Source organism: Acipenser ruthenus, chromosome 22 (assembly GCF_902713425.1).
Source record: "Acipenser ruthenus chromosome 22, fAciRut3.2 maternal haplotype, whole genome shotgun sequence".
Classification (NCBI taxonomy): Eukaryota; Metazoa; Chordata; class Actinopteri; order Acipenseriformes; family Acipenseridae; genus Acipenser; species Acipenser ruthenus.
This window is the reverse complement of record NC_081210.1, coordinates 19,209,076-19,220,670: the sequence shown is the minus strand read 5'-3', so window position 1 is coordinate 19,220,670 and position 11,595 is coordinate 19,209,076. Positions and strand designations below refer to the sequence as shown.

Sequence of the window (11,595 nt, the reverse complement as noted above, 5' to 3'; positions counted from 1 at the left end):
TAATTGCCAGAAAGAAAGAAGAAAAGTAGCCTGGAAGTGGCATCTTGTTCCACGGGCTTTAAATATATGTAAGGGCATGGAAAGGGCATTGGCTCTTTGTTAAAATGTATAATTTTTTAAAGTTGTTTCCTCTTTGTTTTGGTTGAATTCGTTCCTCCCCCGTCCATTTTTTACACAATAGCTGACGGGCTAACTTTTAGAAAGAGGTGTGAGGAGCTGGGTCGAGATGAAAGGTATCTCCGACGGGAATCTGTTTGAAATGACCCTCAGTAGTTTCGTCAAAATAGGGATGGAGACACCGAGTCTCCTTGCTCTAATTTAGTTTATTTATTTATTTTTGCTGCAGGTATTTAAAATCTTTTTCGTTTAAATATTTTTTTTCCCCTGAAGATAATCATAATACCAAAAGATGAATTTGGGTTATTCTAAACCATAATTAAGTACAGAAAATATCCCGAATTACTTGAATTCTTGTATAATCAACTTTCGTATTATATTTTCATTGATACCACACGTTTGTTATTATTATTATTATTATTATTATTATTATTATTATTATTATTATTATTATTATTAATATTATTATTATTATTGCTTTGTTTAGAATGGGTTATACCAGTGGATCTTCTTAAATATGTATAGTTTAATTAACAATATATAGTTTAATTAAAATATTTCGCACACCACCTGAAAACAATCGAATTCAAATCATTTTTTTAAAATGTTGGTTTGCTATGTCTTTTTTATAAGTGTACTATACAATCCAACAATTGTATACTTTACAGTGGACATCTATTTCATTTTGCATTTCGAAAACAAATATTTCTCAAACCTTATCAGTCTAATTCTGTCCAAACATGTATTATTATTACAATCTATATTATTATTATTATTATTATTATTATTATTATTATTATTATTATTATTATTTTACCTACACATCACATAACTGAAAAGACCTGCATTAAAACATCTAAAGCGTATTAGACACATTTGCTATAGCTGTATTAAAACACGCTCTGTTCAAAACAAAAGAGCCTCTGTAATACTTTAAGCACTGTGTGGGTATCTCTGCTATTTTTTCTTCATGATGACTTATATTTTCGTTTTAATGATGTAGATATGAACAGCATACATAATGATATCCTGTACCACCTGTTGCAACGATTTGGTTTGGAGTGACATGACCGATAGTAGTGTGGTATAGAAAAGAAAACGAGTATCTCACTTTTGGTATAAAGTAAAAATGAAATACAGAAGGAGCGAGTTGAACCTCATACTAAAACATGAACTGACAACAAACTTTTTAATTGATTAATTTAAAAACAAACTCTTGGGAGTGTGGGGGTGTGCGAGAGAGCTGTTTAATAATAAGTACATGAATTAATGTATTTACATGTATCTCAAACAAATAACACTACTTGTGAGCACAACTTATATTTGAATTTTATGTTATTATTATAACTAAATAAAACATTTGAAAATAATACAAAAAACAACCCTCAGACAACTAAATTGCATAGGATATTTATGGTGCGTAATTATGACCGTTATAGGACTATAAATACATATCTAAATAACCCAGTGTTCAGTAACTGTTCCCGTTTGAAAACAAAGGAAACAAGCATGCGTGTATTGTCATAATGCTTTTAAAACGTGTATACTGTGTATGACTATTGCTTTAACTGTTGTTTTAATACGCATGTATTTAAATTGGAGTCACCCAGATCGAAAACTTCTTCTGCTTTTCCCATGAGCAATGTCTTAGACATACCCCTGACCGCTTCAGCATCCACAACATCAGCATAAACTTTGACTTAGGTATCACCTTCATTTGTAACATTTGTATTCAAACATTAGACTCTGCTTTGATGCCGGTACGTGGTACTCTTTGAAGTGGGTGTCTCTCTTTCAATGCAAATGATTCTGACGCGGGAGAGAGATAGATGTGGGGTTATAAACGAGTGACGTCACGGTGGTGTCTTTTAAACTGGCAGCAAGTCTGGCAAACAAGAAGTTAAAGTGAACAGGTAGGTAATCAGGAAGGAGAGTAGGTTTGGTTAAAGAAAAGCCAGGGACAGCTTGGGAGAGAGGAATTCGTTTGACACACATTATGCGCAAAAGGACACCTTTGCAAAGATGTACGTGAGCTATCTTTTGGATAAGGACACCAGCATGTACTCGAACACTGTAAGACACCCAGGCTTGAATTTGAATCACCAGAATTTTGTTCCTGCGCCGCCTCAGTATTCGGATTTTGCCGGTTATCACCATGTACCAGGAATAAACGGTGACCCTCACCACAACCAGCCAGGTGGCACATGGAATCCAGCTTATGCACCTGCCAGGGAAGACTGGCACTCTTATGGACCAGGGGCAGCAACCTCCAGCTCTAACCCGGGGCAGATTAGCTTTAGCCCCTCTGACTTTAACTCAGTGCAGCCCCCGGGCCCTGGGCTCCTTCCCCCTGCTATCAACTCTTCAGTGGCTCCGCTCTCCCCGAATGCACAAAGGAGGAACCCGTACGAATGGATGAGGCGCAATGCTCCGCCAGTATCTGCAGGTGAGTGTGATTTGTTTAAATATATAAACAAATTAATAAATAGGCTTAAATAAATAAATAAACAAGTGTCAATTATTCCAGCAACCTAGTTAAATATGACATTTTTTTGTGTTCAAAACGAGATAGTTTTGATTTTGGAGCATAACATGAGTGCATATAGGAGATATTACTTAGTAGAATTAATTTAAATGTTCTCTAAAGTTTCACTGGCTGAAGCAAACAGATCCATGTTACCATCATAAAATAGTTATGACATATGTTGGTATCTTTAAAAAGTGTTCATGTTCTTAATTTAACCACCAAACATTGCTTTGAAACATTTACAGACCAACTACTGTTTGTCGCAATACATCTTGTGGTAAGGTTCCCTCATTAATATTATTATTATGTGTTGTTAACTCATAGACAAGATGGTTCCTATGGTTCTTCTGGCCTCGATGATTCTTATACCGAACAACAGAGCGTTCTGTACAATGTGTTTTACATGACATCAAATTGGTTCCAAGTACCGTACAACATAAAGCTTTGATATTTGCATGTTCCACATTTGGTAACTTAAGGGTTCCAAATAACTATGGCAATAGGTTCTAGTGGTTCTAATTTAGAAACCTTTGTTTTTTATATATGTTAAATTACAGTAGGGGTTTCAAGAAACCGGTTCAATAAAACAAACTTTATTTCCCCCTGTAAATATCTATTAGAAATGTGCTGTTTTAAGGATTGATTTCGATGTGAAATATAACAGAATTGTGCAAGTATTTGGGATCACACTGATGCTTTCTAGTACAAAGTAATGAGCTTATTTAATTTTCTGAAGACTGTCTTTTCAAACAGGACTTGTAAAGTGCTGCATTGCCATCGTTATTTGTGATTCAGTCTGACCTGGTTATAAGGATGTAAAAGTTATCTGACAGTTACCATCTCACACCAAGAATCCACATGTTAAAACAGATTTATGACGAAATAAAATGAAATAAATAAACAGGCGTACATTTCAAATTATTGTAGTAAATATGGAGGGAGGAATTTCAATTGTATTGCTTAATAAATAAATAAATAAATAAATAAATAAATAAATAAGAGAGATCATGTCAATCTAATAGCGTTTTTTTAAACGACCCTCTTTAGTCCCAATACTAATTTAAATGGAAGTTGATTTAATTTATAAGGGCTGATGTAAATACTTTTATTTCCACACAGCTACAAACACAGCATTTCACATGCAATCCGACTTGGTATTTTATCGAGCGAGTTGTCTGTTTTTTACATGGCCTCAATATCTTGTCTATTTAGTTATAGACTTGCAGTTAAATCATTAGAAGTCTTGTTTAACAACCCAGAGCTGTGAATCTATACACCTTCAATCCCAAATAAACCATGACATTAACTGCACCAACTCATCAGTTTTATGGGGATAATCTCTGTAATGGATTTACAAGGTGAAATCAGTTTATAGCCGAAATACCCATTTCATATACTGCTTCTAACAATTACCGGGCTATTTATGTCAATGAGTTTTGTAGAACCGTTATATGGATTTTATTAATGGTTACTACCTACGATTATTATTATTATTATTATTATTATTATTATTATTATTATTATTATTATTATTATTATTATTATTATTTGACTCTAGCGTCGGTCTGACTGCATGACGACGGGATATGTTACAGCAGGATGCATTACAAAAGAAGGTGGAAGCATCTCCCCATGGAAACACAAATGAACATCGGTTTTTAAAAGTTCAAAGAAGACGTAAACGAGAAAAAAGAGGTATTCAAAAAAAGTGGAAGTGGACCCCGGGATCAACCCAAATCTACAAGTTTGAAGGCTTTGTCGTGTAAATCAGGCGCATTTGTAGTTCTCGGGTAGCCCGGGACCTCAAGCGGAGTTAATTGTTTGCATTGTCCCGATCTATTGTTTTGGTCATGTAGTAAGGAGGGGAACACTTAAAATGACTAGATCTTTGATGTCACATGCCTTCCCCCAAAATGCAGTGCTTTAGCATTTTCCAAATTACCAGCACTAGCAACTCTCAGCTCCTCTCATTAAGACCGAGTCTGGTTTGGGGTATAACGAACCCAGGGATTCAGAAATACGGGGTAAAGACTAAAGTCAAAATGTACTCTGTTGTGATAATATATAACATATATGGTTTTAAAACGAAAACGACATTCACAATTTACTTAAATTCGTTTTATTCAACATCACGTGATTGCGGTTACTTTTAAATACTCATATTTTGTTCTCTACATTTTCTTTTTCGGAAGCACGTATCGGACGCCGAGACGTGTTTGCATAAACGAATATGAAAGCGACATTAACACTGTCAGAGGAGCGATGGAAATGAGTGGCGCGTGCCAATGAATACAAAAAATACCTCGGCTTCTTTTCCAAAGTGTTGATTGAAGCGCAAGAAAACCCCCTGTATTGCTGCTATACCCACTCCCAGATAACCAATGAACCCGTCCAGTTGTTCCCGTATCTTCAACAGAAGAGTTTGCTTTTTTTATCACGGATAGTAGCTAACAAGTAACAACTGCACACTAACCGAGTTGCAAGCGGAATTGAATGCAGATAAACTTGTGGGTTAGAGACAGTAGATCTTTGGAGTCCAAAAAAATATTGAATAGGCCTATACAGAATACCAGCCTGTGTTTTACTGGTAAACTTTCAGTAATGTATTCCGTAAGTTTACAGATATTTACCACAATATAATTAACAACTTTTCAACAGTTGATTACGTGAAATAATTCTATTTCACTTTAGATTTAAATAAATAAATAAAGACAATTTCTGCGCTGGTGGATGCCTTCTAAAAATGGCTTACATTTTCATTTCGTACATTTTGTAAGTAAATAATCACGTTTTTGAAATCAGATTCATTAACGTTCAGCAGTATGAAGTTAATGGTATTACTATATCCTATGAATTCAGTAAAAGCATTTGAAACAAAATGACAACATTTACATTTAATAATAATAATAATAATAATAATAATAATAATAATAATAATAATAATAATAATAATAATAATAATAATAAACCAACAATAAACAACAACCTTACCCTACACAAAGTTTAGAAAGCAGTTTGAAAATCAAGACCAAAAGAACTCATAAATATTTATAGAAAGTGGAAAAGGTCTAAGTCATATTTAGCATTTTATTACTTGGGTATAGCCACGAATTACAATTTATTTGCAGAATAATGCCACAGCTGATACTATGACAGTTTTGTGGTATAATAACCAATAACAAAATAAAAACATGTGTAACAATGCATAACATAATTACTTAATAACTGATTTAAAACTTTGTTTGTTATTACCCTACTTTTATGTTGCCAGGATTATTACTATTGTTATTTATTACCACACTATAATAATTTAGCCTTCTTGAATCTTTGCATCTACACCGTTCATTTTGCCCTTCATCATTTCTATAGTGTACTCCTTATGTAAATATATTTCTATTTCTGGGCACTGCAACCTTAGTCTGTATAAAGCATTACCTATTATGAGGACAAATAAACCAAGGTTCACAGGATGTATGGGTTATTTATGTAATACATGCACTATATTATTTAACCCTTTCAGGAGTTTAAGTAAAAAAAAAAAAGCCTATTCAATTGGAATGGCTGATTTGAGGCAGCACTTGTTTGGATCCCTGTGGAATTCAATGTAATGCTTGCTTGTCTTTAGTGCACTGGTGAAAGTATCTATAACATGCTCAAATAAACCCAGCATTGTTGATGTGTAATATTATCACACTAATTTTGTTTACTTTTAACTGTCATTTTTAACTATGTCCAAATATAGTTTAAATCTGTGAACCCAGATGAAAGGCTGGGGAGAATTAGATACAGCTATGTTTTATATTCAGGTGGTTCAGTTCCTATGATTACATTCAAGAGTTGAGAAAACCTGTCAAAACAATTAGGTACTTTTCCAGTATCAACTGAATATATTCAGATGAGTAACATTTCTAAACCTAAAACTTTTAGATTCAGACAGTGATGGCAGTACAATTGTAATGAAGTTATGGATGAGGCGGATATCGCCATGTCCGAGACAGGTTATGTGACGGTCTGTGTTACACATTAACTACAGAGAGACAGTTTCATCATACTGGAACTGCACCTCTTTATTGTGTTGACACAACAACTCATTCTTTCTCATGAACTTCCCATTAGTGGTAACCACCAACTAATTTATCTGGGGTTTCTTCTAGCATTACAGATAGTTATTGGGGTTCTATCAGCTTTATTTATAATCAGCTTCTTAGACCCCAGAATAGAACACATTCAAACTGTACTATTTAAATACACCTTAGCTGAGTAATACATAAAATACATCCCCTAAACAAATATTTGCTTGAACCATAGTCCTCTTTTTTTAATTTACCACTGGATACTCCTTGTTAGTTGTCATAGAAATTAGGACAGATATTTTATACAGGCTTACATTTTGTTGCAATATATTTCCCCCATTTTTTTTTTCTGAAAGTAATCAAACCATTTTAACTGGCAATACTTGTGTGGGGTTGTAGAGGGATACACTTTAAAAAAATAGTTTCACTATATTCGTCATACAGACCCTTCTTAAGAAGAATGCCATTCTTATCTCTTTAAATACTGGTTTTGCTTAAATAAATACAGTATCTTTATCAAGACCAAGCTGGTTCAGACAATTATTATTATTATTATTATTTATTTCTTAGCAGACGCCCTTATCCAGGGCGACTTACAATTGTTACAAGATATCACATTATTTTTACATACAATTCCCCATTTATACAGTTCGGTTTTTACTGGAGCAATCTAGGTAAAGTACCTTGCTCAAGGGTACAACAGCAGTGTCCCCACCTGGGATTGAACCCACGACCCTCCGGTCAAGAGTCCAGAGCCCTGACCGCTACTCCACACTGCTGGGGTTGTAGACAATACCGCTCTGACTTAATTATTCCAGCAGCCTGTTGATGTGCAGCAAGTTTCTTGGTTAAATATGTAGTCTTGATAAGGGGTCACACAATACCGCACTTTGCAGCATTAATTATGAAACACATTCTTTGATAGAATGAATCATTGTTTTTAGTGCTTGTGGTTGGATAAACTTGAAAATACTGCCATCTTCAAAAAACAATTTGTTACATACACTGATCATGCCAGTATGATTATAAAGATTCTTCTCGCCGAATCACAAAAACTTTTGCATTTATGTGTCCAAATGTATTTTTCAGTAGCAATTCCGTTATAAATGTAGAGTTTGTAGTTGGCACTACACAGTCAGCAGACAAATTCCTTGTGGCGTTTCAAGCTAAAGGAATATAATTATGAATTCTAATTTGTTTTAGGAGGAAAAACCAGAACGAAAGATAAATACAGAGTGGTTTACACAGATCACCAGCGACTGGAGCTAGAGAAGGAATTCCACTTCAGCCGATACATCACCATCAGGAGGAAGGCAGAGCTGGCTGCTACACTTGGGCTCTCTGAACGACAGGTCAGTCAATGTGTGTTTCTTTTCCTGTTGTAAATCAAGACATGGGGGTCTATTTTAATAATCCAATCACTGCTGATCTTTAATTAAATAAAAATACAGTGGAAGGATTTTAGTAAGGATATTAAGATCTTCAAACAGGTTGGAACTTTAAACCTTGTGCAGGCACTGAATAGACTTCCTCATTCAAATCATGTGACAATGCGGCATTTCAGCTCTGCTGGCTCCTCCCACTCTACATATTGCGGGAGAGCGGAGGTGCCAGCAAGCATGTTGTAAATGTAATTCCAAGTAGCAAAAATAATGATAAAACAAAAGAGCTTGTGTGTTTGGTGTAAACAGATTAACCCTTGTACTGCCTCACTCAGGATAAGGTTAACAAACGTCTCAACAAGATGTCTTAGACAAACAGAAACGTATTCTATCTTAACTTAGTTTATTTACGTATTACTAAAGGTCTTTGAAGTCACTGGATGGCATTCAATTGAAATAAACCGTGTTGGATTTTAATACAGCAACCAATGAAATGTGAAATTGAAAAGTGAGTGCAGGCACTTTAGACTTTAATCACGTTAAGTCTGGTTTGTTACCTGTTTTGTAAGATCAATAGTTTTATGTTTTTTTAAAAAAATGCCTTAAGAAATCAGAACCCTTTGTGTGTTAGATGGTTTTTGAGTAAAAATCTACAACAAAATAAGATTGCTGTCATGTTGTTCAATGCTTTCAATAAATACTTTTATGGACTTCTTTACAGGTAAAAATTTGGTTCCAAAACAGACGAGCAAAGGAAAGGAAAGTGACTAAGAAGAAGATGCAGCAGTCAGGGCAACAGGCCACCCCCACCCCGCCCGGAGTGGGATCCACAGGGACAGTGGGCATGGTCAGCAGCAGCAGCAGTGGTCTTGTCTCCCCCTCCATACCAATGACTATCAAAGAAGAATTCTTGTCCTAACAGCAAGCATGAACCAGAAACCGATATCCACAGCGCAATGACACCATTCACAAGAAACCACCCTAGCGACTGTCATATGAGTTAACAAAAGAAATCTTACTGCTACTGCTTGCTGCGCTTCCGTACACAAATTATATATATTACTATAGAACTCGCCAAGGCAGCCTGCTTTTACCACATTGATGATCCCATTGCTTCGCTTTTAAATGTCATACCGTTTTTATACTGGCATCCTAGGAAAGAATCGGACACTGCATTTGATTAGATACTCGTTGTTATTTTTTTTGTTTTGTTTTGTTCTATGTTTAAATAATTTGTATTAAAAGCTTTATGTTATGTTGCATACTAATGTTATTACTTGTGAAAAGGGGGTTTAGAGGCGGGGGTATCATGGAAAGATTTTTTAAATAAAGCGCAAGGACTTTATCCTCAATATCTTGTTTGTGCTGCATTCTCAACAAAAATAATTATTTAATTTAATGTTATCATCACTTAGTGTAAATAAGTTTAAGTGGTGTACAATCTACAGTGAAACATCTGTTCAATAAACAGTAGATAACAGCATTCACTGCATTGTGTTAAGAAAAAACTATGGACTTATAGTATTATAATTACAGTAACTTACTTTAGTCCATTTATAGGGTCTATTTATAGTCTGTAAATATGTTATTTAATGTTTGAACTGTTGATTAATAACAAGGATTAATAGTTTATTAAATGAGCATTTAAACAGAACATTACCACTATACAGTTGCATGACATGGAAGAGATGATAAAGTTTCTTTATAAATGCATTAGTTACATGTTTTCTTTACACTGTAATTAATAACAGTCTAATATTGTTTAGAAATCCTGGTAACACTTTACATTAAGTGTCTCTAATTGCTATGTATTTACATAGTAGTTAGTAAATACATGTGTATTTAATCAACTAAATAATTTTTTTTTTTTTTTACAATTTAATCGTGCAGAATTTAACTTTTTTATATGAAATAAAATCAACCAATTAAAGATCTGCATTTTCTCCGTGGCAGTCCAATCATAAGTGAGCAGAGGCGGGACATAAACAGTCAAAGGTATTCTCATTAGTTAGCAGAGGTGGGACATAAATATGCTAGGTTATATTGCTTATTATATTGTTATTATTTATTTCTTAGCAGACACCCTTATCCAGGGCGACTTATAATTGTTACAAGATATCACATTATTTTTACATACAATTACCCATTTATACAGTAAGGTAAAGTACCTTACTTAAGGGTACAGCAGTAGTGTTCTCCACATGGGATTGAACCCACAACCCTCCGGTCAAGAGTCCAAAGCCCTAACCACTACTCCACACTGCTGTTATAGAGGGTTATTGAGAATTATATTGAGAACATTGAAGTAATATTTTGAATGACTACAAAAAAAAAAGTGAGAACTCAGGCATCGTAGTCGATTTGGGGGTAGGTGTACTAAAGTGTTGTGCCTGTCGCTATAGTCGCAAACCAGTTGCAAACGACTCATAAGTCTTGGGTGAAATGTACTAAACAAGCACAATGCTATTTAGGGAATGCTTTGTGGCAGAAGTTTCTGTTTGAGGTTCAAGCATAGATGAATATGTAATTATGGGCGTCCCTGCATAAATTTGCAAAAATGGGGCGGAGATAGTGCAAATAAGGGTTCTCAAATATTATAATGAGATGTACGAAAGATGTAGGTAATTGCGACACAATTGCCTCAATTTAAGAACTTTTGAAATCATGTTTTAAACCATCGCAATTGTTGCTGGCAATTCCCAGTCTGCGTTTTGTCGTGCGTTGTCAGTTGTGCTCAATGCATTTTTGAGACGAACAGCCAGATACCTATTTTTCTCTAAAAGCAGGGTGTACTTACAAGCCTTGAAAACAAATTTCAATGCCATTTCTGGTTTCCCCAACATGTTGGGAGCAATAGACTGCACACATGTGCCGCTAACTCCTCCCGCTCATTCTGAGCATCTGTATAGGAATAGGAAATACACCTATTCTATTTATGTGAAGGTGGTTTGTAATTGTGAACAATTTAGCACTGCACCCCTGACTAACTTAAATAAAAAGTTACGTACATTTGGATTATAGTCTACTAATGATTACTACGAAATAGTGGTATTATGCAAAATTTGTTGCTGGTCCTTTGAAATTAGTATCAACGAGAATTGACTGTCTGCCTGTTAGTTTCATGTCAGTGTGGGATCATTATCTATTTTGTGTTAATTGTCTAGGCTGCCAAGTTGTTAATAATAATAATAATAATAATAATAATAATAATAATAATAATAATAATAATAATAGTAATAAAAAGCTCAAATTGTTTAGTCTCAATTTAAAATAATATTTTATTTGCATTGTACACCACTGTGTACAGTGCAGCAGCATGATGTATTTTGTATTACCATACCGGTAGCCTAGTAAAAAGAAGGTTCATTTGATTTTACTACTGTGCTGTATACTGTATAGGTGTACTGTACAGATTTACATTTTTGTTCATAATGTAATGAAATCACATTTGTGTTGTTTCCGCGCAATTATTTATATATTTAAAATACATTGAGCA

At 34.5% G+C, this 11,595-nt stretch overlaps 1 protein-coding gene across 1 annotated transcript; it reads left to right on the top strand.

The window, feature by feature from the left end:
- The first annotated feature begins 2,017 nt into the window (after positions 1-2,017).
- On the top strand, positions 2,018-10,061 carry LOC117431137 (homeobox protein CDX-1-like). The gene is made up of 3 exons (XM_034051781.3): positions 2,018-2,563; positions 7,921-8,069; positions 8,821-10,061. The coding sequence occupies exons 1-3, from the start codon at positions 2,140-2,142 to the stop codon at positions 9,016-9,018; spliced, it is 771 nt and encodes a 256-aa protein (XP_033907672.1). The 5' UTR covers positions 2,018-2,139; the 3' UTR covers positions 9,019-10,061.
- The last annotated feature ends 1,534 nt before the right edge of the window (positions 10,062-11,595 follow it).

Coding starts and splice junctions, on each gene's coding strand:
- LOC117431137 (XM_034051781.3), top strand. CDS start 2,140: ATGTACGTGAGCTATCTTTTGGATAAGGACACCAGCATGTACTCGAAC. Junction 2,564..7,920: donor TGCTCCGCCAGTATCTGCAG/GTGAGTGTGATT, acceptor AATTTGTTTTAG/GAGGAAAAACCAGAACGAAA. Junction 8,070..8,820: donor TTGGGCTCTCTGAACGACAG/GTCAGTCAATGT, acceptor ACTTCTTTACAG/GTAAAAATTTGGTTCCAAAA.